Genomic DNA, 27,376 nt, shown 5'->3' on the forward strand with positions numbered 1-27,376 from the left:
CAAATCTAGTACAAAGCATAGAATACATTAGTCTTCCTATATGCTTTAATTTCTTAGGTATCTTTTCTAATGTGATTGGCTTAATGAATAACCCACACTAAGTTTTTTAAGTTTGACTCCCAAGATAACTTCTCATGGATCTTTCATCTTAAAAATAGAGGAAAAATAATTTTTAGTTTTAGTAATGTCAATTATGTTAGTACCAACAATAAGTATGTCATCAACATAAAGACATACAATCACATCATAATTTTCAATAAATTGTAAATAAATGCATCTATCAGTACTATTATGCTTAAACCCAAAAACTAAACTGCTAAAATCAACATTCCCATGCCATTGCTTAGGTACTTGTTTCAAACCATACATTGATTTCACCAATTTACAAACATCCTTCTCATCTCTAGGAAGGACAAATCCCTCCAGTTGCTCCATATAAACTTCTTCATTTAAAGCACCATTTAAGAAAATTGTTTTAACATCCATTTGATGAATAAATAAATGACAAATGTATGCAAGTGCTATGAATGTTATAATAGAAGTTATTTTAGCTAGCAGTGTATAAATGCCAAAGTAATCGATACCTTTTCTTTTACTGAACCCTTTGGCTAGCAATGTAGCCTTAAATGTTTGTAATGTTCCATCAATGTTGTATTTCTTTCTAAATACCCATTTACACTTAATTAATTTTGATCTCAGAGGCAAATCTACTAATACCCATGTGTTATTAAACATTATCAAATCCAATTCATCATTTATAGCTTCATTGCAAGTGCTATGAATGATACATTTTCTTTGACTGAACCCTTTGGCTAGCAATGTAGCCTTAAATGTTTGTAATGTTCCATCAATGTTGTATTTCTTTCTAAATACCCATTTACACTTAATTAATTTTGACCTCAGAAGCAAATCTATTAATACCCATGTGTTATTAAACATTATCAAATCCAATTCATCATTTATAACTTCATTGCAAAAAGCAACATCACTAGATGGTAACCATTCAGTTTCTTGCTCAACTAGGGGTGAGTAGAGGAATTTAGTTTCTTAGTTTTTGTTTCCTTAGTGGTTGGTATTCTTGGACCGTATTACTGGGACCGTTTAGAAAAATGGTAAAAATGGATCAAACCAACCAAACTTGCCTGACTCGACCCAATTTGGTCAGTTCACAAATCAATTGGGTTGGCTTTGGTTTTATTGATCGTAGAACCTAACTTATCGGTTCGGTTATAGGTGTTGACGTTATAAATAGACCTGTTCATGGGTTGGGCCAGGCCCGGGCCTGGGCCCAAGCCCAAACTCTAAACTCAGAGAGAGAGAGAAAGAGAGAAATTATAAAGAAAAAATAAAAAATGTATATATTAAATTATTAATATATATATTATAATAAATATTATATAAATCAATTGGGCTGAGCTTTTTTGACAAATCCCGAGCCCAGCCTGAAACACAATCGGGCTTGGTGTTTTGGGCCCAAGGTCAGGCCCGCGAGCCTAACTACTTGTCCAAGCCCAATCGGAGTGCAGGTCGGGCCATCGGGCTACCCGACCCATGAACAGGTCTTTATAATTTCTCTCTTTCTCTCTCTCTCTCTCTCTCTGAGTTTAGAGTTTGGGCTGAACTTTTTTGACAAATCCCGAACCCAGCCTGAAACACAATCGGGCTTGGTGTTTTGGGCCCGAGGTCAAGCCCGCGAGCCTAACTACTTGTCCAAGCCCAATCGGGGTGCAGGTCGGGCCATCGGGCTACCCGACCCATGAACATGTCTATTTATAAACCAAGTTTAAACTGAACTAATGATATCGGCTTTAATCAATGTGAAACCCGTTCAAACAGCCTTTACAACCTTACATTGGGAATATCTCTATACTTACGTGTTTTAATTCATGGGGAGATGATATTCCTGATACAAGGCTATAAAGTTGTTCGAATGGGCCTTGTGATGACTGAATCCCGTTTCTAAACTAACTACCCATATATCATATGCTATTGATATACCTGGCATACAAGCTAAAACTCTTTTTTTTTTGGTAAAACGTAGAATCATTCCATTAAAACATCTGAAGGTACAACGGGAGCCAACAAATTGGCTTAATTCAACAGAGAGGATAACCAAGCCAGTGCAAAAGCAACCCAGGCACCTTTCAAACAAGACCTACTAGCCAAAAAATGAGCCACTGATTTCTATGAGCTAGGAATATGCTCCTAGATGATTGAATCAAAAACGTTTAAAAAACCAGCCATTTCATTAGCTAGCATCCAAACTTCACTAGATAAGGAAGAAAGTTTCCCTTTGAAGAAGAGAACAATAGGCAGGTAGTCAAACCAAGCCAGTGCAAAAGCAACCCAGGCACCTTTCAAACAAGACCTACTAGCCAAAAAATGAGCCACTGATTTCTATGAGCTAGGAATATGCTCCTAGATGACTGAATCAAAAACGTTTAAAAAAACAGCCATTTCATTAGCTAGCATCCAAACTTCACTAGATAAGGAAGAAAGTTTCCCTTTGAAGAAGAGAACAAAAGCCATTTCTCCGGTTGTTTTAACTGCAGTAAGAATAGCAAAAGCTTTAGAAAACATAGCAGAGCGAGGCACAATTGAAGTAAGAGTTAGCTGCAACAAAAGATCCATTAGGCGATAGAATAAAAAAGCCACAACCCGCATAAGAATCAACAACCCATCTACTGTCAGTCCACACATGAGCAAAATTACCACCAACAACTACAGAAGTAGAACTTGACTACCTATTGGGGCTCATCCAAATCACCCAACCCTTGTGCAGATGGCTGGTATGAGAGACTTCCTGCATCAGCCTATTTGCAAAGGTCAGAGTATGAGCAGGGTTATTTATCTTTCCTTCAAAGACACAAGCATTTCTCCTGAGCCAAACACCCAAGACAAAATAAAGAAGTTATCACAAATGAGTTTGAGATCATGCTTGTACATTGCTGAATTTTGAATCCAACTCATAATCTGGTCCTTAATTGAGATGGTAGAGCAAGAATCAAAAGGTAACCCAAGAGGTGAAGCAAATCATGTTGGATGAACGGAATCACAGTATAGTAGTGCATGATCAATAGTTTTCGGGCTGGACTTACACAGTGGACAAGTGGGATCAATCCCTATCATACTTTTAGCAACTTCCACTTTTACTTGGATACCTCCATGCATGGCCTTCTGAATAAAAGTTTTAATTTTAGGAAGCACTTTTGAGCCCCATAATTGTTTCCAAACCTTAGGCTCAAGAGAAACAACATTCCCATTTTGAACTTCAAGCTCTACCTTTAAGTTTTTGAAGATCCAGTAAGCTGACTTAATAGTAAAAGAACCATTATTACTTAGAGTCTAGCTAATCCTATCAGGGCAATCCAATGAGGGAAAATATATTAAGAATTTTCTCAGCTACCTCAGAGGGGAACAAAGCTCAAACTAGACCCACATTCCAGCCATTACCATTTGTGTTTCTGAATTCACTCACATTGTCTAGTGTGCAACCAACTAGTTTAGCTATGTTAACCACAAAATTCCTTGCTGATGGGGACCAAGGATCATTCCAAATCTTAGTTTGCTCGCTATTACCCACCCTCCAAAGGCAACATTTTTTTTTTTAACAATATCACGACCCATGCAAACACTACTCCAGCCCCAAGAACAACCCTTTCTTCCTTGAGCAGATAAGAAAGAGCTATTAGCATGATATTTTGCCTTATAAACTTTGGCAAGGAGAGAGTTGGGGTTCTTTAGGATCCTCCATGCTTGGCGAGCAAGGAGAGCTTTATTAAAACAGCAGGGGTCCTTGAAACCAAGGCCCACATTGCTTTTGTTTTTACACACTTGAGACCACTTGATCTAATGACTCTTCCTGCCTTGACCTGTATGTCCCCACTAGAAATTTCTTTGTAACTTAGTGATAGTGTTGTGGGTTTCCTTTGGCAAAAGCAAACAGGACATAGAGTAAACCGGAAGAGATGAAGTAACTGACTTGAACAGTACTTCTCTACCTACCGATGACAAGAGATTATGTTTCCAACCTGCAACTCTATTAGCTACATTTTCAATGACAAAACTAAAAGTCTGGTTTTTTTATCTTTGGATTTCAGAGGGGAGAGCCAAGTAGGTACAAGAATTGAGCACTCGTTGCATCCCAAGAGCTCTGGCCACTAGTTTTTTGAAATTTCTCATGAGTGTATTTATTGAACATTACCTTAGACTTATTGAAGTTAACTTTCTGTCCTGAAGCACCACCAAACATATCAAGGACATCCAAAACCTCTTTTGCCTCATCAAAATTTGCCTTAGAAAAAACAAAACAATCATTGGCAAAAAATAAATCGGAGAAGTACGGATAGGCCCAATACAGATTTCAGATTTTCACTGCAGAGCTATAAACATTTAAAAGGTCAAAAACCCCCACTCTATACACCAATGCCACCCATAAATTGGGCATCAATTCTGAGTTGGCATCCACCCCAACTGTACTTTCGGCCTACAAATTCTGTCCCTGGACTGATTGGTCATACCATTAACTTTAAAATTGGAGATCTTCCTTTCCCTGAGTTTTGCACTAAGACTAGGTGCAAGACCTTCGGATACTACTACTAGCTAAAACTCTTGTAATTTTTATTTATTTATTGTGATGTTATTTGTACTTTTTCAATCACAGCTCGAACTGTACAGAACTTCTTTCGGAAGAGCATAGTATGCCGCTTCAGACTGCCTCGCGTGCTCATTTCTGACAATGGTAAGTAGTTCGAAGATATCAAGTTCTAGAACTGATGTGCTGAGATGGGGATACAGCAGAACTTCACTTCGGTAGCACACCCCCAGGCAAACGGGCAGACAGAAGTCACGAACAGAACCATACTCCGCAGGCTGAAAGCTCGCCTAGCCCGAGCTAAGGGGCTATGGGTAGACGAGTTGCCCAGCGTACTATGGGCTTACTGAACCACCGTCAAGACCGCCACAGGTGAAACCCCCTTCAACCTCACCTATGGCACGGAAGCGGTAATCCCAGTCGAGATCGAGGTACCTACATTACGCCTGGAAGCCTAAGACGACGAAGAAAACGGTGATGAGCTCCGCACCAACCTCGACCTGGTAGAAGAGGTACAGGACCTCGCATATATCCGGACCGCAGCCTACCAGCAAAGAGTGGCTCGGTATTATAACGCCCGGGTCAGGAAGCGACACTTTCGTGTCGGGGACCTAGTCCTTCAGAAAGTTATGGTACCTGAGCTCGACGTAGGTAAGCTCGGACCAAACTGGGAAGGTCCCTACCGAGTAAAGCAAATACTCGGAGAAGGTACGTATGAGCTCAAAACCCTAGAAGAAAAGCAAGTACCTCGAGCATGGAACATCAGCAATCTAAGGCGATACTACCTCTGATTGCGAACTATAAAGGCACCAACCCCAGAAACAAGTAAGCAAGTTCTAGCTCTTAGACTGTGATTTTTAGCTCGCAGTCTACTATGAGAATACTAACTTAGCCATCAGAGTGACCTCATCGGGTTAGGCGGGTCCTCTGACATTTAGTTCCTTGCAAGTCTCTAAAGAGCAACGAAGCTCATCAATTGAGCTCGGCACCTGGTCAGCCCAACACCTCACAGGCAACTCGACACCTGGCCAGCCCTGCACCTCACAGGCAGCTCGACACCTGGTCAGCCCAACACCTCACAGGCAACTCGGCACCTGGCCAGCCCTGCACCTCACAGGCAGCTCAGCACCTGGTCAGCCCGGCACCTCACAGGCAGCTCGGCACCTAGTCAGCCCAGCACCTCACAGGCAGAGACCTCGGCACTACACAAGACCCAGTTGCCTCTTCGGCGTGGGCAAAGTACAGGAGTGGACTATGAGTCGCTCCCAAAGCCTAAAGGCTACAATACTGCTCAAGTCCCAATAGCCTCTTCGGCGTGGGCAAAGTCAACAGGAGTGGACTATGAGTCGCTCCCAAAGCCTAAAGGCTACAATATTGCTTAAAACCCAGTCGCCTCTTCGGCATGGGCAAACCCAAGGAGAGTGGACCTTAAGTCGCTCCCAGAGCCTAAGGGCTAAAAACACCAAACTAACGAAGACCTCGGCAAGTCGGGCCTGAAAAGGAGAAACCAACATTTAAGCAAGTAGCCAGTGCACGGAGTACATTGCGTGATGTTACCCCTACTAACAACCATAGCAGGCAGCTCGGGGTGACAAACACTTGGAAAAAATTCCACTTTGGTTACCCTTACTTATTACCAAGCTCGGTAACTCGACAGTTCGGAGTAACCCACACAGATTGGAGTAACAAACACTTGGGCAAATGTTATTATTGGTTATCCTTACTGGTTATCCTACTCGGTAGCTCGACAATTCGGATAACCTATACATTAAATTGCCCAGTTCGGGGCTCACCCACACTTGGAATTATTTTGCACTCAGGTTACTCAGAAATAGTATATTTCATTAATGAAAAAGTTCAATATAGGAATTTTACTATGACCCGAGCTCAATGGCTTCGGGGTGTACATCCACAAATCAAAAAGAAGAGAAAGAACAACAAGCTATCACGCGGAGGGGTCCACCACTTCAACCTCGTCATCGCTCTCCCCCCCTGATGAGTCGGGCTCCTCGTCCGTTGCCTTAGCCACTCCAGAGGCTAAACCTGACATCGTGATGCCACCAAAGTCGAGATCGGGGAATTTTTGTCAGACCAGGTACCTGCACAACTTGAACCCGGAGCGGTAGGAGCTCGAGCTATATTCAACCTGCAGGGCCTCAAACTCCGGGGACTCTTTGAAACTCTCGATGGCCTTTTTTCTTTCTTTTGCGATGGCGGTCTCAAAGATTTCGGTGCGTTCTTTGACCATGGCCTCGAGGTTCGCAACCTCTCGCTGAAGCCACGCCTTCTCCTCAGTTAGCACAGAGATCTGCCCTTCCTGGGTCAGGATCAGCTGCCTCTGGCCCTCAGCTCCTCTTTTGGCTTGAAGTACTTCACCCCGAGCCAGGTCCAGCTCGCGGTGAAGCTTCCGCACCTCCACCTTGGCATCCCGAGCTTCCTTCGAACGGATCGCAGATTGATAGGCTAGTGCGTGAATAGCAGAGTTGGCCTAGCAAAAGAAGATCGAGGTCAAAAAAAAAAAAAAAACTGAGTTGAAGGCAGGATACTTACCACCATAGAGTGGCTAGCGGCTAGTCCCAAAAGCCGACGTGTAGGCATGTCCGCCCATTTCGCGACCTCGTCGTGGAAGACGGCGTCCCGACTCTTACGCACCGCAAGTATGTGGTCTAGTGTACTTTCTTGCGCGCTTGCGGGAGCGCTCTCCGAATCGGTGTCTGCCTCCTCAAGCGCAGACGAGTCTCCCGACTCTTGGGAACGAGCTCCCCCTTGTAGTCCTCGCCCACTACCACTTCGGGAGTTGCATCCTCCCTGGGGGGCTGAATGGAGATCGGCTCCGCGGCCAAGACCTCGGTTGAAGGCACCTCAGTTGAAATCCCGACCTCCTGACGAGGTCTCTTTGCAGCCCTCCGCTTCTTCCCCTTCTGGGAACTCCTCAAGAGACTTTCTGCATTGACCGACATCGTAACTGCACAAATAAAAAAGGTCAGTCGAAGAACTTAGAGTACTCTTTCAAATAAATACCTGAAAAGAAGCCTACCGGGAGGGCTCAAACCAGCTCGTACCAGCGCCTCCTCGACCAAGAAGCTTTTCATCTCGAGGTTGAGGTCCCTCTAAGAGAATTAATTACTACCCTGGTCTTTGCATCCAAACTCACCCCAAGGTCCTTGGTAGCTACCCTCCAGTGGGTTGGGAAAGACCACCCCTTCGGGTTACGAACAATAAGATACCGCCTTTTCCAGGTCGGAACCTTGTTCAGGCAGCCGAACAGGATTTTGAATCCGAGCCTGGGAGAGATGTAGTAGCTCTGTCTTAGTCCCCGCGCAGACAGGCCGAGTTTCGCTTGATCGCGCAGATCGAGCTAAAGATATCAAGGGTTAAAGGATGGTTATAAGCATGGAACAAAGATATAGTACCAACTATGTTCCGAATGGAGTTCGGATGAAGCTGGTCGATAGTAATGTTGTAAAACTTAACTACTTCTATCAGAAAGGGGTGAAGAGGGAAGCACAGCCCTGCCGCGAGCTGCTCCTCGAAGATGGCGAGCTCATGGTGATCATGAGCCCAAGGGAATTAACCTAAAGGAAGACTAAAAACTAAGTTGTCAGGAAGGCGGTAACGGGACACTAAGTACAGCAATCTGTCCGAAGACAGTTTGGAAGGACTGAAGTCATCAGGATCCCGACCTTGGGAAGAAGATGGGGCCTCCGATCAGGAGGACGGACCCTCTTCCTGAGCTTCGGTCTCCCCGAGCCAAGATGGCTCGACTTCAGGGTTAGAGGCTCCCTCTAAAGACCGAAGAGGGGAGGCACCCTGCCGAGAGCTGACCTCCTTAGCAGGGATAGTGGCACCCTCCACCTCGCTAGAACTATCTAACAGTCTCTCTACACTAGAGCTAGACATAATTACAGAACAGAAAAAAGACTAAAGAACGAAGACTCACCAAAGGAAAAGACGACTCTGGAAACAAAAGGAAGATCGAGCTAAGAATTTGGCGCGACCTCGGGAGAGCTCAATCTCAGAGCATACAACGAGAAGAACAAGTCACGGGCCCCCCTATTTATAGCCATTGTACCAAAGAAGCAACGGTCAAGATCAAAGCAATCCGATGGCTCCTAAGAAAACCGGCTACACGACCCTCGAGATCGGAAACAGTTTAGCGCGTTTTTTGGCGTCCACGGAATTCATAGATCGTGTGACGTCCGTGCATAAAACTGCACGCAACCTATCTGACAGGGCGGACTGGGCTTCGAGCCAAATCCACTTATCATATCGTGAACTCCCCGTACCAGGTCACGACCCCTAGCTCGGGGAGTGGGGGGCAATTGATGAAGGGGAATTTGGCCCGACCTCATAATCAAGAGACACATGGGCATGACTCGGCATAAGTAACAACTCGACATGATCAGATCGGCACGTGACATGACTCAACGCGAGTGACAGCTCAGCATAAATCAACTCGCTACAAAGCGGCCTCGGGTACGCTGGTATCCCGAACTAAAGTTACTTCGGGCCAAGATCGTCCCAATACCAGCTCGTGACCAGGACGACAGTGCCAAGTCTGCTACAGGTCGAGCTTGGACAAATGAGCCACCTCGGGACAAGCCTACCTCGGTGCAAGAACACCTCGGTACTAAAGCACTTCGACATTCGAGGCAGATCAAGTCTGTGGAACGCGAGCTCAAGCAACCCGCCAATAGGCAGCTTGCCACCAAGCAGCCCGACACTTCACAAGCAGCCCGCTGCCTAGTCTGGTCGACCTCCGCATGGCAACCTCAAGGAGCACATCTCCGTACTCTGCATCCCACGAGACCGTACTTTGTAACGGCTACATTAGTTCACCCACTCCCCGATTCAGACGGAGATGGCCAACCTCACAGCGGGAGATGTTACTCCCAACTAACACGGTAACAGACCTGACACAGCGGAAATTCAGGACCTACTCCACCAAACCCGTCAGGACTCCAGTATATAAAGACTTCACCCCCCGAGGGCGAAGGTATGTTTCTATGCGTAATCTTTGCTCTCTAGCTCTCTAATTCACTATTATCATCTTCAAGCTCTCTACTGCTACCGTGTGCTAACTTGCCATCGGAGTGTCCTCGTCGGGTAAGCCACCCCGGGATCTCTGACTCCTCTCTTGCAGACTACCCAGTTCACGTCGTTGCTGGCAGCCAGATCATCTCCAGCAGGGAGCATCCGGATTACACCACATCAGCACCATATTGGTAAGTTTATACAATAGAAAGAAGCTTGAGGGCCTGATAATTGTTCTTCTAGATCAAGAAAGAAAAATAGAAAAAAAACTATTTCATGTCTTTTTGTTTGATGTCCATCTTGTACACCATCTTTTTGTAACCATCCATAGATTACCAATTAAATAAAAGGTTGATGGAAGAGTATGGATGATGTTTCTTATCTCACTCAAGCCATCTTCCAATTCCATGGGCCCATGCCAATATTATTGACCCACATTGTAGTATCAGCCTAGTCACAATGGACTATCAATAGTAGAAGTTGTAACCTTTTGGTTTTCCTAACCCTTGAGGAGGGCTACCTCAGTTTTACTAGTGTACAATATCCAATAGGACTGTCGAGAGCACAAATATTATTTGAGTTAATCAGAGAATAGTACTCTTATTTGCATCTAAACTTGGGTTAGCATGTTTTCTGCCATCAAGTTTAAAATAATGAAGTCTGACCATTAATCTATGGGGTTGGGCCACTAATCAAATAATAGTGATGGAAGGGGCACTGTAGGATATCTACAAGGTTTCTACCAATAACAATGAGAGAAAGGCTGTTTTATTTATTTATTTATTTTTTGTATCAAAGCCACTGAATTAATGAGAAAGCGGACTCTCTTAATAATGGATTCAAATTATACCGCTCTTGCTTCAAAGACATGACCATTCTCTCCTAGCACACTTGTCTCCAACCAGTGAATGGATTTCGGTATTGGATAAGTTCAGGCATATTTAGCAACATGAAAGTGCAAGATTAAATTCTATTAACAAGGTGGTTGATTTCAGTAAACAACAACAATACTGATAATAAATTTTTACGGAATGTGACAATCAAGCAAATGAGTTTACAAGGCATCTTAAGAAGAAAGATAAAAGAGAGATTGAACAAGAATCTCTTGTATTTAAGAAATAAGGTGAGGATGTTTGAGTTAGAGTGGAAACTAAATTTTTATTAGAGTGGAAACAACAGTTGACATTTGTAGGGGGGCATGAGGCAAAAGAGAAGGTAAGGAGCAGGACAATTGTTTAAACCTCTGTCAATGAGTTGCCTAGTTGGTTTTTTATTCGGTGGAAGGGAGTCTTGTTTTCGTTGTGTTGTTATCAACCATGGATTCCTAATTAGAAAACAACGGTTTCATATAACTCCACTTTCACGAGCAGAGTAGCAGTTTTTGTTCATTCATGTAAACTAAAGCATGAACACCATACACCCATGTCTAAACCCAAGGTGGTTTTCAAAGCAAAAATGGTTTTCTGATTGAGACTTACCATTACCGGCCAAGATTCTGACACCCAAGAACAACCAAGTTGTTGGAAGTTTGATAAAAATAATGGGTCGCTCATGCTTTCTAGTGGTTCTTATTTTAACTGTTCCGTCTTTCTCATTTTCCCAAGGTTTTACCTTGTTTTACTACTAAATTAATTCTTCTCTTGTTCTTGTTTTCTAAACGTTTTTTTTTTTTCTTTCTGTTCTTCTTTTCTCTGGTTCTATCATAACTTCTGTTCTCGATTTCTAGGGTTTCAAAAATCAGAAGTTCTTATTTTCTTTACAGTTTCTGTTATCATGTTAAATCCAAGCAAAAATATAAAAGTGTGAAGAAGTTCTTACCGTTCGTATGTGGGATAGCAACAATGGTGGCTAGCCGAGCAACAATGGTGGCTAGCCGAGCAACGATAGTGATGGGAAAGATCACCGGCGACAATTGATTAGAAGAATGACAATGAGCTTGAAGGAGAGAAATAGCAGCACCAATAACGGGAGGATCGAAGCGGCCACAAAACTGCAAGTAAAGCAGAAACCTTGAGCCTTTAAGCATGGGTATTTTTGATAAATTAATTTTGAGCATTCACTCCGCTCGGAAAAGTTAACTTTCCCAAGCGGGAAAAGGAGTAACACTTCCTCGGGTAAATGATACCTGGGAAAATCAAGTTTATCGTGGGTCTCATTTAAATTTTGAAGAAGAACGTTGGAGAATTGATCAATAGGAATCACAATCCCATTGACCGACTTTTCCCACTACTACAATCCGGAAAACGAACGAGGCCTAAGTGAAATTAGACCAAACCAACTCATATACACCTAATTATGTATTACTTTAAATATCTCCCTACAAGCAAAACATACAACTAGTAGGGAGATATTGGTGTAAATGGCTGTATGAACGTAGTGCTCAATATGTAAACCAACTTTATTAAGAAAAAAAAACCTATTTTATTATTGATAAATAGACATTTATTAATATGTATTACAGTCGAGTGCAGTGCAAAAATCCCTAAAATAAATAGATATTTATTTTATTATTAATAAATAGATTATTAATAAATAAATTGGGATCGAGTTGGATTGGCGCAATCCATTTTCGATCCAGTTGTAAACGGGTCGAATTCAGATCACCTTCCAAATTTCAATTCGTTGCAGCCCTAACACTAATAACAGAAGTCAGAATGCCTGGTGAAGTGTCCCACCAGTCAAATTGAACTCACGTCCCTACATCCATCGTCCCACCACCTTGCGACGTGGCAAGATTAGTCTTCTTCCAAGCATTTGTCTTCGAGACCAATCACAGAGCGAGAGGTAGAAAGAAAACAAACGGCGACGCTGGTAGACCAGTAGCAAATCCAGAAACAGAGAAGTAGGGGAGGAAATAGAAAACAAACGGCGACGACGGTAGCTTGCTGACTTTACAACAAAAGAACGTAGAAAACAGACGGCGATGGCAGCTGAGTTTTGCAAAAACCGCTCGTTGACGTGGAAATCTCGCATTTATTTATTTAATTATTTATTTGAGAAATTGCTTGAGAAAGTAAAGATTTCTCTTTTTCAGCTGCGATTCGTTTCGGAGGTTTCTGAAAAAAAAAAAAAACTTTAGAGTTTTGTAGAGGTTAGTGCCTTATTGGTGGTGTTCTTCAGTAATGCCTAACTCGGAGATTGGAGAGAATGGTCCAAGAAGGAGATGGGGTTGGATCATTGGAGCTGTGATAGCCGTCTTGCTTGCTACAGCAGCAACGTCCAGAAGCGCTCCGAAGATCTCACTGTTTGGCCGGAATAACAAGGAGTGCGAGTGTGCGGTACGTCCTCCATTTCGTTTTTTCTTTGTTTCTAATCATTTGCTTTTTATACCTCATTTTGTTTTGTTGATTGAATTTTGAATTTTGCATGTTATTTTTGGTTTCCCTGCCGTTTTATTTTAAAAGATTTTTAGAGTTGGACCAGTTGGTAGTGATGGTTTTTATTGATTAATGGGTGATGGAGAGTTGGATATAAGATTTGGTTCTTTTCAACTTATTTATTATTTTCCTTCGCATTCATAGTGGAAAACTTCTATGAAAATTATTGATGTTTTTCGATAAGATGCTTTCTTTCTTTCTCTTTGTTTCCATCGGGTGGTGTATGCTTTGTTGATTTCAATATGTGAAACTCGTATCATCAATTTAGTATTGTGTTTTTTTTCTTTTTTTAAATTTCCCGTAATTTTTGATGTGTCAGAACAAGGGTGATGCCGAAGTCAGCATATTGTGACACTGAGATTGATATAGTATTTTTTTTAAACTATCTATTGATGTATTTGGATTTACGTGTGATTTATGGATTGGATGTTCCTCTGATTTTTTTTCTAGAATTTTGACGTTTTTTCCCCATGAAATTTATGCAGGATTCGCGGAAGTACACTGGCATTGTGGAGGATTGTTGCTGCGACTATGAGAATGTAGATAGTGTTAATAAGGACGTTTTACATCCCTTGTTACAAGAGATTGTCACAACCCCTTTTTTCCGATATTTCAAGGTCTCAATTACTTGATCCACCAATATCTGGTCTTTATTTACATTTCATACTCCATTATTCGATTCTTACATTTGAAGTTATTGTTTTGTTTCTGTTAAATTCTTTTTTCTTGACTAGTTTTTCGTCATATTCCTCCTCACAATGTTACAAACAGATAAATTATATCAATAAATGCCCAATGCCTTAAGTATATGTTATAGAATAAGTCATTAGAGATCAGGGATGGATAGCTTGTATAAATCATGTATTTGTCATTTCGAAAATATGATATTTGGGAAGTATATTCAGTAACTTTATACTGCCTTGGCATGCTTTATGATTGAGTGGCATGCCAGCTCACCCCAAAAGGTGTTTTAGTTATAGAGTGACTATACCATTGGGGATTCATCCTGTTTGTTTCACCTTATGGTAGTTTTCTAGAAAGAGTGGAGCTGTGGAGTTTATATTCTGGTACAGATGGTAAATGTTATGATTTTCCACAAGTAGGGATTTGGTTCTAGGCTTCTTTTGATGATAAAATGAAAAAAGAAAGGTGGAGAAAAGGGAAAATGAAGAGGGGATCAACAGAATCTTAGTGTAAGGAAACATAAAGGGTTGTGGTCTCATTAGCTACCATTGTAATGGTTTCCTCTCCCTTCATGAAGTAAATAAGTGGAGGATGATGTTCATTTGTACACACAAGTATGTTTGTTCCTTTACAACACTGAAGGATGGATCTTGATATCTTTAGTTTGGATTTAGGTCTTATATTTTAGTTAGCATTGCTAGCATAGCCAAATGCATGGAAAAACCAGTTAAAACTTAAAAGTTGAGTTTGAAATGTTACTATCGGTTGTGTTGTAAGGCTTATTTAATTGTTACTTTATAGTTGTTGTTAGTAGGTTGTCCTCTTAAGATACTGTCAGTTAGTTATTTTTCCTTTTTTCCTTATTAGTTTGTTTCTAGGGTGTGCCGCCAAGGGCATACTTGTAATTTATATTCTTTTTTATTAAGTTAATATAAATAGTGAACTGGCGGCAACCAGAGATGGTTTTTCTTTTTCTCTCAATCGTATCTCCCTTTCCTTCTCTTTCTCTCTCTCTCGTCTCCCACTCTCCATGAATGATTACATGGTATCAAAGCAAGTTTTTGGACTGTAAAAGAATTTCGGTCCCTCCTGTTTGGAACTTGCTTCACCTTTTTTTTCCTTCTTTAAATTCTTGGACGTGGAAGACAGAGAAACCCTAGCAGATTACTAGCGGCACCTCCTGTGGGTTCTTCCTTGGTCGTAATATCAAGGAAACCCTAGTCGAAGAAGGGCGATGCTGATAGAGACTCCCTTTCTTCTCTGTTCGATGCTGTGAAGTCGATTTCTGGTTGGCACCTTCGTACAGGTGCTGGACAGGTGTGTTCTTGCTTTTGTCTTTTTTTGGCCAATGGTGTGAAGGCCTTATTCCTTGGTTCTATACATTCATTTGGACGTTGGATTGTTAGACTGTATGGGTTGTAGTCGGACTAATAGTAACGTCTGCCTTGGCTGTGTTGGACTGATTACCGGGCTAGTTTAATGACTGAACCATCACAGAGTTGATTTTAGCAGTTTCTTGTTTTCTTCCTCACATCCCAGAAGTAAATTTCTTGAGGGTTGATATTCTTCTTGTGGCTGTTGCGTAGTTGTGTGGGATTTGGATTGTTTTCAGCAGTATTCTATGGCAAATTATGAATCAACTTCATCGGGGGTTACACCGACCCGCAACACAACTGATATGGGAGGTGAAAACATGATGTTTCCCATGCCAATTACCCCTTTAAATGGTCTGAACTACCTGGAGTGGGCTAAAAGTGTAAAACTCTATATAACGGCAAGGGGAAAAGCTGGTTACATAAATGGAAGGGTGAAAGAACCCAAGGGTGAGACAGATGAACATGATAGGTGGGACTAAGAAAACAGTATGGTGATGTCTTGGCTCCTTGCAGCCATGGAACCTGATGTGAAGAAGAACTTTATGTGGGCAGACACCGCTAGTGAGATCTGTGAACAGGCCCAAAGCTACCTATTCTGAGCAAAGGCATTATGCCAAGGTTTACCAGTTACAAGCTGAATCTTCAACCTGTAAACAGGGAAACTGTAGTTTGTCTTCATATTATTCAGCCCTTACCTCCATATGGAAAGAATTGGATCATTATCAGGCTATAGAGTGGAAACATGATGATGATGCTAAGGCCTATAGGAAGCTGGTCTCTCAGCAACGTGTGTTTGCCTTCTTGTTGGGACTGAACCCTGCCTATGAACCTTTAAGGGTTCAGATCCTAGGAAGCAAAGAGTTGTCATCGGTTCACGAGGTATACTCCCTTGTTCAATCGGAAGAAAGTAGGCGGAGTGTGATGGCTACAGCTGAGGGGGAGCAACAAGTTGCTTTGGCTATGATGAATAATAACTCCACGGGGAAGAAAAGTGACACTAAGAAGACTGATGATAAAGACAAGTTGTTTTGTACCCACTGTCGGCATTCACGGCATACACGTGACACATGTTGGGACATCTACGGGAAACCCAAGTGGGCAGTGAAGAACCAAGAACAGGGTAAAGGTCAAGGTCAGAAGAAGATGAACACAGCACAGAATGCAGCACATGTGGCAACCCAAGATACTCAAGTTGCCGGTACTACCCGGGACCACCTTAATAATTCTGACCCCAAGGAAGATATAGTGAGTTCCTTCAGAGAACACCTGGAGTCTTATGGTAGGGCTTTGCGACAAATGGATAGCTCAGTCACTAGTACTCCCTCTACTTCATTTGCATCTACATCAGGTAATACAGCTTTTGCATTCCATGTCACTCCCACGGGTTCTCCTTGGATCATTGACTCAGGGGCCTCCAACCACATGACCGGTAAGCCGAACTTGTTTTAGACTTATAGCCTTTTGTTAGTAAGGGATAGAGTGAGACTTGCAGATGGCTCCTTTTTCTCCATTCCAAGCCAAGGATCAATATCTCTTCCCCATGGCCTTAACCTGAATTGTGTATTGCATGTCCCTCAACTTCCTATAAATTTGCTTTCAATTAGTAGTATTACAAGCTCTTTAAACTGTAGTGTAACATTTTTTCCTGGCTCGTGTTTTTTAAGACCTAACTTCTGGGAGGACATTTGGTAGAGGGAGCCTAGTGGATGGTCTCTACATTCTCGACAACAAAGTTGGTCTCTCGGTGTCATCCTCAGAGTCACATAGTTAGTCAAATAAGAGTCAAATTTTTTTGTGGCATAGTCATTTAGGTCATGTTTCTTTTGAAATAGTAAAGTCTTTGTTTCCGATTTTATTTAAGTCATGTTCAGTGTTAGAGTTCCAGTGTCAAACGTGTCAGTTGAGCAAACAATGTAGAACAACTTTTCACTCAAGTAATAAAAGATCAAGTGTTCCTTTTTATGTTGTGTATTCTGATGTATGGGGGCCTACTAATGTAATCTCTGAGGGCGGATATAAATACTTTATCACATTGATCGATGATTACTCCCGCTATACATGGGTATTTCCAATGCATAGTAGAGACGAAGTTCCAAAGATTGTGAAAGACTTCCAGAGGATGGTATTTACGCAGTTCCATGTTGAAATACAGATCTTCCAATCCGACAATGCAAAAGAATACTTCCATGGTGAGCTCAATGAGTTCTTTCTCCCACGGATCTATTCATAGGAGCTCATGCGCCAGAACACCACAACAAAATGGTGTTGCAGAAAGAAAAAACATACACCTCCTTGAGGTAGCTCACGGGATGATGTTACACATGAATGTTCTAAAAAGGTTTTGGGTGGATGCTATACTTGCAGCTGCTTATGTCATCAATCGCATGCCCTCCAAAGTGTTGAACTACATGGCCCCTCATCAGTTATTGTACCCTCAGTCCCCTTTATTTTCCATTCCCATGAGAGTCTTTGGTTGTCGTGCCTTTGTCCATGATTTGTCTCCATCTCGAGGTAAGTTAGACCCTCGGTCCATTCCTTGTATCTTTCTGGGGTATCCCTCCTCTCAAAAAGGGTATCAGTGCTTTGATCCCGTTAGTCATAAGTTTTTTGTGTCTATGGATGTATCCTTCTTTGAATCTGAGCCATTCTTCCCTGCTTCTCCTCAGGGGGAAAGTAGTAGTGTGGAAGAGGAGAAGCAGGTTCAGGTCCGCCAGGTACAGGTTCACCAAGTATCTCTTCCTTCTATTTCGGACTTTGCTCCCTTTCGTGTCTTCCAACGTACACACCGTAGAGATCAGCAATGTGATAGAGATGTGGAGCAGCCAAACATTGAGCAACCGACACCGTTAGACTCCCAGGAGGTAAGTCCAATCCCTGTTGCACCTACTGATACCCCTACTCCTACTGTGGATGACCTTGACATTCTTATTGCTCAACGAAAGGGAGTCAGGTCATACACTACCAAACACCCCATTACCCATTTTGTCTCCTATGATCACATTTCCCCCTCATACCGAGCCTTCCTATTTGCAGTTGATTGCATCCCTGTTCCCAGAAACGTTGCAGAAGCCTTAAAATGCCCCGAATGGACAGATGCCATGAAGGAGGACATTAATGCTCTTCACAAAAATCAAACTTGGGAATTGGTGGATCTTCCAAAGGGGAAAGACCCCATGGGGTGTAAATGGGTGTTTACGGTTAAACACAAGGCAGGCGGAACAGTTGAAAGGTACAAAGCAAAATTAGTAGCCAAAGGGTACACACAAGTGTACGGGGTTGACTATGATGAGACTTTTGCTCCAGTAGCTAAGATGAACTCAATTAGGGTTCTTCTGTCATTAGCTGCTAATCTTGACTGGGAATTGCATCAACTGGACATAAAAAATGCTTTTCTGAATGGTGACTTGGAGGAGGAAGTATACATGGTTCAACCCCCTGGATTCTGTGCCAAGGGAAGTGAAAATAAGGTGTGCAAGCTGCGAAAGTCTCTTTATGGCTTAAAACAATCTCCCAAAGCTTGGTTCAGTAAGTTTCACATAGCAGTTCAGCAGATGGGCTTCAAACAATGTCAATCTGATCATACACTCTTTGTGAAGAGATGTCAGGAACAGGTTGTTGTATTGATAGTGTATGTGGATGATATCATCATTACAGGAAGTTGGAGTTCAGAAATACAAAAATTGAAACAATTCCTTGCATCTAAATTTGAAGTGAAAGATCTAGGTCCCCTGAAGTATTTCCTTGGAATTGAAGTCGCCCGCTCAGAAAAGGGTATCTTTATTTCTCAAAGGAAATACACCCTTGATCTATTACAGGACACATGCAAATTAGGTGCAAGGCCAACAGATACTCCCATGGATGTTGACCACAAGTTAGGTGACTGTGATGGTGAACCTCTGAAAGATGTGAAACAGTTCCAAAGGTTAGTGGGAAAGCTGATTTATTTGTCCATGACCCGTCCAGACATTGCCTATTCAGTTGGGGTTCTAAGCCAATTCATGCACTCTCCTAAGAAACCACACATGGAGGCAGCAGAGAGAGTTCTTAGATACTTGAAAAAATATCCTATAACAGGTCTACTATAGTAAACATAATCATCTAAAGGTGGAAGTCTTTACAGATGCTGATTGGGCAGGTGCTGTAGATGACAGAAAGTTCACGAGTGGGTATTGCACATTTGTGGGAGGAAACCTAGTGACATGGAAAAGCAAGAAACAAAGTGTGGTAGTAAGGTCAAGTGCCGAAGCTGAATATAGAGCTATAGCACATGGGGTGGCTGAAGTCCTTTGGCTAAAGAATCTTCTAGGGGAGCTTGGAGTTGTTGTTCATAATCCTATGTCTCTTTACTGTGACAACAAGGCAGCAATAAACATCACCATCAACCCTGTCCTACATGAGAGGACCAAGCACATTGAGGTGGACAAACACTTCATAAGGGAAAAATTGGAAAAAAGAGAAATTTGCATCCCTTATATCAACTCCAAGGAACAACTTGCTGATGTCCTCACAAAAGGGCTTCCATACTCGCGGCACAATGAGTTATGCGACAAGCTGGGCATGATAAACATATTCAGCCCAACTTGAGGGGGAGTGTTGTAAGGCTTATTTAATTGTTACTTTATAGTTTCTGTTAGTAGGTTGTCCTCTTAAGATACCGTCAGTTAGTTATTTTTCCTTTTTTCCTTATTAGTTTGTTTCTAGGGTGTGCCGCCAGGGGCATACTTGTAATTTCTATTATTTTTTATTAAGTTAATATAAATAGTGAACTGGCGGCAGCCAGAGATGGTTTTTCTTTTTCTCTCAATCGTATCTCCCTTTCCTTCTCTTTCTCTCGTCTCCCACTCTCCATGAATGATTACAGGTTGCTTGCACAAGGTATGTGCTAACAATAGCTTAGATAACTTCTTTTTTATCAATAACAGAAACTTTTATTAAGACTTCATTGAACTTGGGCTCAGCCAATACAAAAGTCTAGAAACTTCACTTGATATGAAGTACGTTTTTGAGTTGCAAGAATGTTTACATACTCAGATATTGTGGTTATTAGGCTTCTATGACCTTTAATGTTGCCTTCCATACAGAGGGAGAATCAAGATTTCCTTCTGTCTCAATGGGTGCCAGAAGCACATTTCCTACATTGAAATCACTCCATATATTTTCCTTTTCATAACTACTCAGAATTATCGTTATTATACATGTGATACTGATGGAAAAAGTCAGTGCTCTTTCTATGCATGCCTATTGTCATCTATTGGAACAAGCATCGATAGAAAAAAAAAGAAAATCTAAAACTGATGTGTTGTATATGTGAATACATTATAGTTGTGGTATTTTATCCCTACCGATAAGTGCATCAAATTATGCATATATAGTCAAACAGAATATCTTGATTTGATATATGTACTCTTTTTCATGAGAGCATGAATAAGCACAGTTAACTATATCCAAGTGTAGAGAGGGAACAACTCAAGAAGCATTCTTAAAATCTTTGTATGTCAAAAAGTATATATCCACATTCTGAATCTAAAGATATTGCATTATTTTCTCTTTAATTTTTATTATCTCATTTAGTTTTTTAAGATGATTTCATGCATAGATAGGCTTTTATGATTTCTGACTGTAGTCTGGTTTATTTATTCTCTGATAGGCTAAATTGTGGTGTGACTGCCCTTTCTGGCCTGATGATGGCATGTGCCGTTTGCGGGATTGCAGTGTCTGTGAATGCCCAGAAAATGAGTTTCCTGAACCATTTAAAAAGCCCTCTCATCATGTGCTTTCATCTGATGATTTAATGTGTCAAGAGGGAAAACCACAGGCTATTGTTGATCGTACCCTAGATACCAAAGCTTTCAGAGGTTGGATAGATATAGACAATCCATGGACAAATGATGATGAGACTGATAATGGTAATCCTTATGGCTTCTTATAGAATCTTGTGTGTCATTGTTGTTATAACCATCATAATAATCATCAAGGAAACCTGAATGTCAGTGACTGTAACTAGGACTGATGCATGGACCTCTTTCTTGCGTAAGTCTTAAGTAAGATATGATTTTAATTATGTTTGTAGATTTCAATGTTTTTGACTGCCCTTATTATTGATCGAAACTTTGGCATTGATCAACTCAATATTCAAAAATTCTACCTTGGTGTCATAATCAACAATAGGACTGTCTTCAATCTTTTGTTATCTTAGTAGAAGAATGGTGTAAATTTTGTAGTTCTGCATGGTGGATAAAACTGAAGACTAACTGATTTCTTCTTTTATTTGAAGCTGAGCTGACATATGTAAATCTCCAGCTGAATCCTGAACGCTACACCGGTTATAGTGGACCATCAGCTAGGAGGATATGGGATGCTGTCTACACAGAGAATTGCCCAAAATGTGAGTATTTTCTTTGTATTCAGCTTTAAAGGAATTGGGAGTATTCAATTTTACTTTGAGAACCATATAAAATTCTATTTTCTGTCATTCATTTGATAGGCAATATTTTTGCATTCTCACATAAATGTCTTGGTTTGTAACATTGTTCACAACAAGTCTAATATCCAATAAATTCTGCTACGCTATTTATCAAAAAAACAAAAAGAGTACTGTTATGCTGGTGAAGTAGTTTATCTTTCTTTCTTTCTTTCCTTTTTTTTAGTAGTATGCTTTTTCTTATTCATTCCTTATTATATAGAATGAAAAGTCTATGCAGTAGACATACAGCTAGGGGGATAAGTTGGATTGCCTGATTGAAGAATTTCAACTACATTGTGCTCAGGTTCAATCTTGGGCCCACACTACCCATGTTGCACCCCTGAATATGACACACTGCACAAACAAGGGATTATTCTGCTGACAAGGTTATCAACAATAATTGCCCTCAATTACTGGCAGCTTGATGCTGTCAGATCTGATGGTCCTCATAACTGTATCCAAACTCAAGTAGATGATCCACTACTATTTCCCCTCTTGAAAGAATATGTGAAACCTTAATCATATCAAAATGGCACTAAAGTAGGCATTAGATGTTAGTGATGATATGTCGGACCAAACAAAGGGAAACTCCCTTGGAGCAGCCTACGTTTCTGCTACTGTGGTAGAAGAGTAAATTGCCTCGTGTTCTGGAGAAACAATCCCGTTAGCTAAACTTTATCATTTTCATCCGTTCACCAAATCTTTCTACTTGGACCAAGACAGGTAGGAGATTCTTGCTGGTAGAAGAGTAAATTGCCTCGTGTTCTGGAGAACATTCCCATTAGCTAAACTTTATCATTTTCATCCGTTCACCAAATCTTTCTACTTGGACCGAGACATAGATAGGAGATTCTTGCTGCATAAATTGATTTCACCATGGTTTTTAAAAACGAACCAGTGACCGAACCGGTCAGGGGTCCGGTTATTGGTTCGAACGGTCCAACCGTTCGACATGAACGGCCGACCCGTTTTGACAAAAAAAATTGGAAAACGGTCAAAACCGTTCGAACGGTTAACCGGCCGGTTCAGCGGTTTGCTGATGAAAATCAACGGTTTTGGGGGAAAATGGAACCGGTCAGGTGACCGGTTCCCGGTTTTTCCGGTCCGGTTTTGAAAACCATGGATTCCACTTATGTAAGAGCCTTCTTCTGAGCCGCCTCTAATTGGCAATGTGAAATAAGCACCTCATGAGATATTTTTTGATGATGCTTTGGAGTTTTTTCTTCTTCTGCTGCATCCTTATGTTGAACCTGGCCTCTTCATCATGGACTTCCCATTTGGTGAACTTTAATTCCTTTTTAATGAGATTTTCTATTTATTGCAAAAGGAATACTTAGGGCCCGTTTGGTCCACGGGAATAGGGATCTGGAATTGGAATTGTAATGAGCCATTCCGGTTCCAACTGTTTGGTTGGGCAGAATCTGAATTCCATTCCCATTCTTGGTGGAATGGTATTCCCCCATTTGAGTGAATGGCCATTCCCTCCCCCTCTCTTTGGAATGAATTCTCGTTCCAGATGATTCCAATTCCTAATCTGATTCCTGTCTGAAACAAACAGACTATGGGAATAGATCATTCTGATTACAATTCCAGCTGCAAACCGACCTGACCCTTAAATAACTCTCAGGGTCCATTTGGTTCGCAGCCAGAATCGGAATCAAAATCCTTTGGAATCGGAATCAGAATGGTCTATTCCCATAGTCTTTTTGGTTCAGACAGGAATGTGAATGGGAATTGAAATCAGCAGAAATGGGATTTCATTCCCAACAGGGGGGCAGGGAATGGCCATTCCCTCAAATGGGGGAATGCCATTCCAGCAGGAATGGGATTCCGATTCCAGACCCCTATTCCCACGAACCAAACAGGACCTCAGAGGTTTCACATTAGGACCCCCTTTATGGTCCTGAGAATTTATTCAGCCTGTCCAGGTTAATATGACAAGTGACCAGAAAAATCTCTACGATCTTGTCCAAAATTATAGAGCTAGTGCTTGGCAAGCTGTAGCTCACCATGATATACTGTAGTATTGCTGATGAAACGGACTTCATAAGAAAAACTATTCCTGGTGAGATTAACAGCTTCTCCCTGCTGTTCTTGTTTCCTTTTATGTACTTATTCCAAAATTGGCTAAAAAGTGTCTTTTCTAAATCCTGCTTGTACCAGTAATACTCAAAGATATTTCCTAGTTTATTGGTCTTGTTTAACTTCCAACCATTGACTGTGGACTCAATTGTGCAGTAGTGCCCATTGTTGGGAACAATGTTGTCAGACTTGGATCAGACCATACAGTTCAACTGTATGGACTGTGACCCGGTAATATTTCTGAGTTTTAGAAAGATCAATTTTCAAATTTCTGAAAAACCATTTAAACATCTATTGACATGGGCAGTTCCCTGAACATTAAATGATTATTACTGACATGTCCAATTTTTGAAGAACTGCTGGGGTCAAAATTTGAGAATTATGTATAAAAATGGCATTGTAATGTTTTGAACCCAAAATGTTCTATTTGTAAGTTAAAGCTCAATCTACTAGGCCATAATCCTATTTGTTTATAAAACCATCTATATATCTTACATGTTAAATATATATAATTCTTTTTGTTGTTAAAACACAATTTGGGTGATTTGAACAGAGTCCACATACATGAAAATATGGACCCTGACCATTCAGCTACGATTATGATTAATTATTTACATATTTTAGTGTGATACAATGAACCATTGGGTTGATCCAGTGGCAAGGCTGTTCAATCCATGACCCAGTCGCATTTCTAGGTTTGCAAACAATCCTAACCAGACTATTGCTTCAGAATTAGTTCCTTTACATTGCTGATTTCCCCCTATAAACCTCGGTTCTTTATAAAGCACAAGGGATTTTTTTAGCCCTTTATTGATAAGAAAAATAGCCCTTGAGTGGTAACTGGTTAGTTGACTTTATAAACTCTTTTATTGTCAAGTGTTAATTTTTCTGGCATTTTTCCTTCTATTGTTCTCACAAATAGTAGTTTCTATTTCACTATACTTGGATTTAAGCCCCTTGACAAGTTTGGCTCAGCCATCTTTCTCTTAATATCATGCAGACCCGTCTGGAGAGTTTTGTCCAGAAAAGAGAGTGTTATACAAGTTGATTTCTGGACTTCACTCCTCCATTTCAATTCACATAGCTGCTGAATATCTCCTTGATGAAGCTACCAATCAGGTTTTCATTTCCTCTCTTATCCTGCAGTATTTTACCTCTTTTAAGGAGTGAATGTTTCCATAATGGTTACAAAATTTGTTTCTTTTACATACACTTGTATCACCAATCACTTGTTTCAGGCTGTTCAGTTGCTTCAACACTTCTCAGATTTGTTGTTACTTGGAAAATCATATTTGTCTGTGTATTATCAAAATTTTCACATTATTTCTATTTTCTTCCAAACATAAAGCTCACAGTTATCCATAAAAAATTCACAGTATATAACCCATTTTATTTTAACAATCCATTTCTTTAGATAGTCCAGTCATTATTATTTGCTTGATGTGATCTTTAGGTAATCCTCTGATGAATAATCTGAATTACTGAATTATCAATTATGCATGTAGTATGGCCACATATTTTGTACTGAGCATGGATTCCACAGTATATCCTTCCAAAATATTGCAGTTTAAGTTATAACTAAATTTGGCATTTTGTATTCTGTTTTTGTGCTTCAACTTCAGTGGGGTCAAAATCTTGAGATGATGTATGACCGGGTGTTAAGATATCCAGAGCGTGTCAGAAACCTGTACTTCACTTTTCTCTTTGTTCTCCGTGCTGTAACAAAAGTGAGTTTCAACACTTCTTCCATGTTTTGAGAGATATAGAGAAATATTACGGAATGTCATAGATTCTATCTATAAATTGAGATTTATCCTGACATCACCCTATAATCTTCTGTCTTTTAGGCAGCAGATTACTTGGAACAAGCTGAATATGACACTGGCAACCCTGAAGAGGACCTGAAAACACGGTCTTTACTAAAGCAGCTGCTTTATAATCCAAAATTACAAGCTGCATGCCCTTTACCATTTGATGAAGCCAAGTTATGGCAAGACCAAAGTGGATCGGAGCTGAAGCAGCAGATTCAGAAGCAATTCAGAAACATTAGGTTTACATCTGAACTTTGTTTCATACTCAATTACTGGGCACTCCTTAATAAAAGTAAAGGCAATTGCACTATTGTTCGTGCTCTTTAAGGCCAAATTCTGTTATGTCACTGCAGCTTTGAATCCTGCAGTGACAAAGGTTCGCTTCCATGTTGAGAGCTGAGGTGGAAGATCTAGACCTTCTATCTGATTGCATAACATCCTTGTCAAAAATAGCTCTATACATCACCTGTTTTGTCTGTGTAAACACGCAAGGACAGTGGGGTTGGGGAGGGAGAAATGCTTCGTCCATTGGTCATCAAGTTAGGTGAAAATTTAGGAGAGAAAAAGATACGGAATCATTGTTTTAATGTATTTATTAGATAAAACTATTATTCTCAATGCCAATGTGAAAATTGTCTTTTTTTTCTATTATAGTTTGATATTGTTTTGCCCATCCACTCTTTTATCCATCTCATTTGCATTTAATTGGTCATGCTATTTCATTTAACAATATTTACCCTGTAGTTAATAACCAAATCTATATACTGCAGTGCATTGATGGATTGCATAGGGTGTGAAAAATGTCGACTTTGGGGAAAGCTTCAGGTTCTTGGTGTAGGAACTGCATTGAAGATTCTCTTCTCTGTTGATGACAAATTAAACCAGCCCGTAAGTTGTTGCCTAATCGTAACATTAGCTTCAAAACATAGTTCTTAATTATTTCTCCTAAAAGATGCTGCTTCTGTGTTGATGGAATTATGTCAAATTAGTTATAGCTAGGCTTCTTCTTGTATTGTTGACATGGAATATCTTGAACATGCACGCTGATAAAAAGGAGAATCTTGAACATACACCTGACATTTAACACAAATAGTGGATGAAGTACCTTCCTATTATTCTAACTTCTGTGTCTTCTATGTTGCCCGTTGGCCTTTCAGCTCCAGTTACAACGGAATGAAGTAATTGCTCTGGTAAACCTACTCAATCGACTCTCAGAATCTGTCAAATTTGCTCATGAAATGGGGCCTGCAGCAGAAAAGATAATGGAAGGACAGGTTTCTGCGCCATCTACCCCAAGCAGCACATGGCAAAGAATAGTGGCCTTTGTACACAAACAATAAATGTAGGAAGGGGATGTTTTAGCATTTGAAGAGTAGGTAGTCAGAAAAGTAATAACCTCTATTTTAGCATTTGAAGAGTAGGTTGTTGTCAATGGTATACAATGCTTGTGTAGAGCATTCAATGTAGGAAAAGGGATGTAAGAGGCCTTGTATGTGTTGGATGCTAAAACTTCCAAGACCATGTCATATGCGTGACATTTCATGCTTGTATCAATAAAGCCCATTACCCAATGTTAATGCCTTAATGGTATACAATGCTTTTACCAATAAAATGCTTGAATTTTAATGTTTCAGTTGCAGGTATTGTCGTTTGAAATGAATAACTGATTGGGTCACGATGAGAGACCTAGGGCATATCAGATCCGTTAAGAAAATTCGACCGATCCGATTCCGATAAGGACCCGTCGGATTTTTTAAAAGCATGATTAGAATCCGAATTCGAATGTATTATCGGATATCCGATTCAATTAGAATTATAGTTATATTATCTAATATAAATAATATATTATATTATTTACGTAACATAATAATATATAAATAATATAATATATAATATTTCATAATTAATTGATCGAATCGGGTCATAGTGGATCGGATCAGCCAATATCCGAATTC

The 27,376-nt window shown here is 40.7% G+C and overlaps 1 protein-coding gene and 1 long non-coding RNA gene across 3 annotated transcripts; one reads left to right on the plus strand and one right to left on the minus strand.

Annotated features, from left to right (window-relative positions):
- Nucleotides 1–1,587: 1,587 nt before the first annotated feature.
- On the minus strand, nucleotides 1,588–12,004 carry LOC104610793 (uncharacterized). 2 transcript variants are annotated; one of them, XR_737496.3, is made up of 4 exons: nucleotides 11,754–12,004; nucleotides 11,447–11,618; nucleotides 2,745–2,879; nucleotides 1,588–2,546 (listed from the first exon to the last, which is right to left on the minus strand). It is a non-coding gene; the product is annotated as an uncharacterized LOC104610793 (long non-coding RNA). The 2 variants fall into 2 exon arrangements; XR_016085798.1 differs by lacking the exon at nucleotides 2,745–2,879 and having other exon boundaries at nucleotides 2,002–2,546; nucleotides 11,754–11,987.
- A 453-nt stretch (nucleotides 12,005–12,457) lies between these two features.
- On the plus strand, nucleotides 12,458–27,054 carry LOC104610794 (endoplasmic reticulum oxidoreductin-1-like). The gene is made up of 9 exons (XM_010277583.3): nucleotides 12,458–12,906; nucleotides 13,491–13,622; nucleotides 20,713–20,971; nucleotides 21,340–21,450; nucleotides 24,611–24,729; nucleotides 25,233–25,337; nucleotides 25,458–25,660; nucleotides 26,192–26,309; nucleotides 26,579–27,054. Exons 1-9 carry the CDS (start codon nucleotides 12,751–12,753, stop codon nucleotides 26,759–26,761), a joined length of 1,386 nt encoding a protein of 461 aa, XP_010275885.1. The 5' UTR covers nucleotides 12,458–12,750; the 3' UTR covers nucleotides 26,762–27,054.
- The last annotated feature ends 322 nt before the right edge of the window (nucleotides 27,055–27,376 follow it).

Source organism: Nelumbo nucifera, chromosome 4 (genome assembly GCF_055504915.1).
Source record: "Nelumbo nucifera cultivar China Antique chromosome 4, China Antique-T2T, whole genome shotgun sequence".
In the NCBI taxonomy this organism is placed as follows: Eukaryota; Viridiplantae; Streptophyta; class Magnoliopsida; order Proteales; family Nelumbonaceae; genus Nelumbo; species Nelumbo nucifera.

Excerpts from the sequence above, each read along its gene's own strand:
- LOC104610794 (XM_010277583.3), top strand. The coding sequence starts at position 12,751 with ATGCCTAACTCGGAGATTGGAGAGAATGGTCCAAGAAGGAGATGGGGT. Across the intron at positions 25,338-25,457 it reads TTCTCCGTGCTGTAACAAAA|GCAGCAGATTACTTGGAACA; the intron begins GTGAGTTTCAAC and ends TCTGTCTTTTAG. Across the intron at positions 25,661-26,191 it reads AAGCAATTCAGAAACATTAG|TGCATTGATGGATTGCATAG; the intron begins GTTTACATCTGA and ends TATATACTGCAG.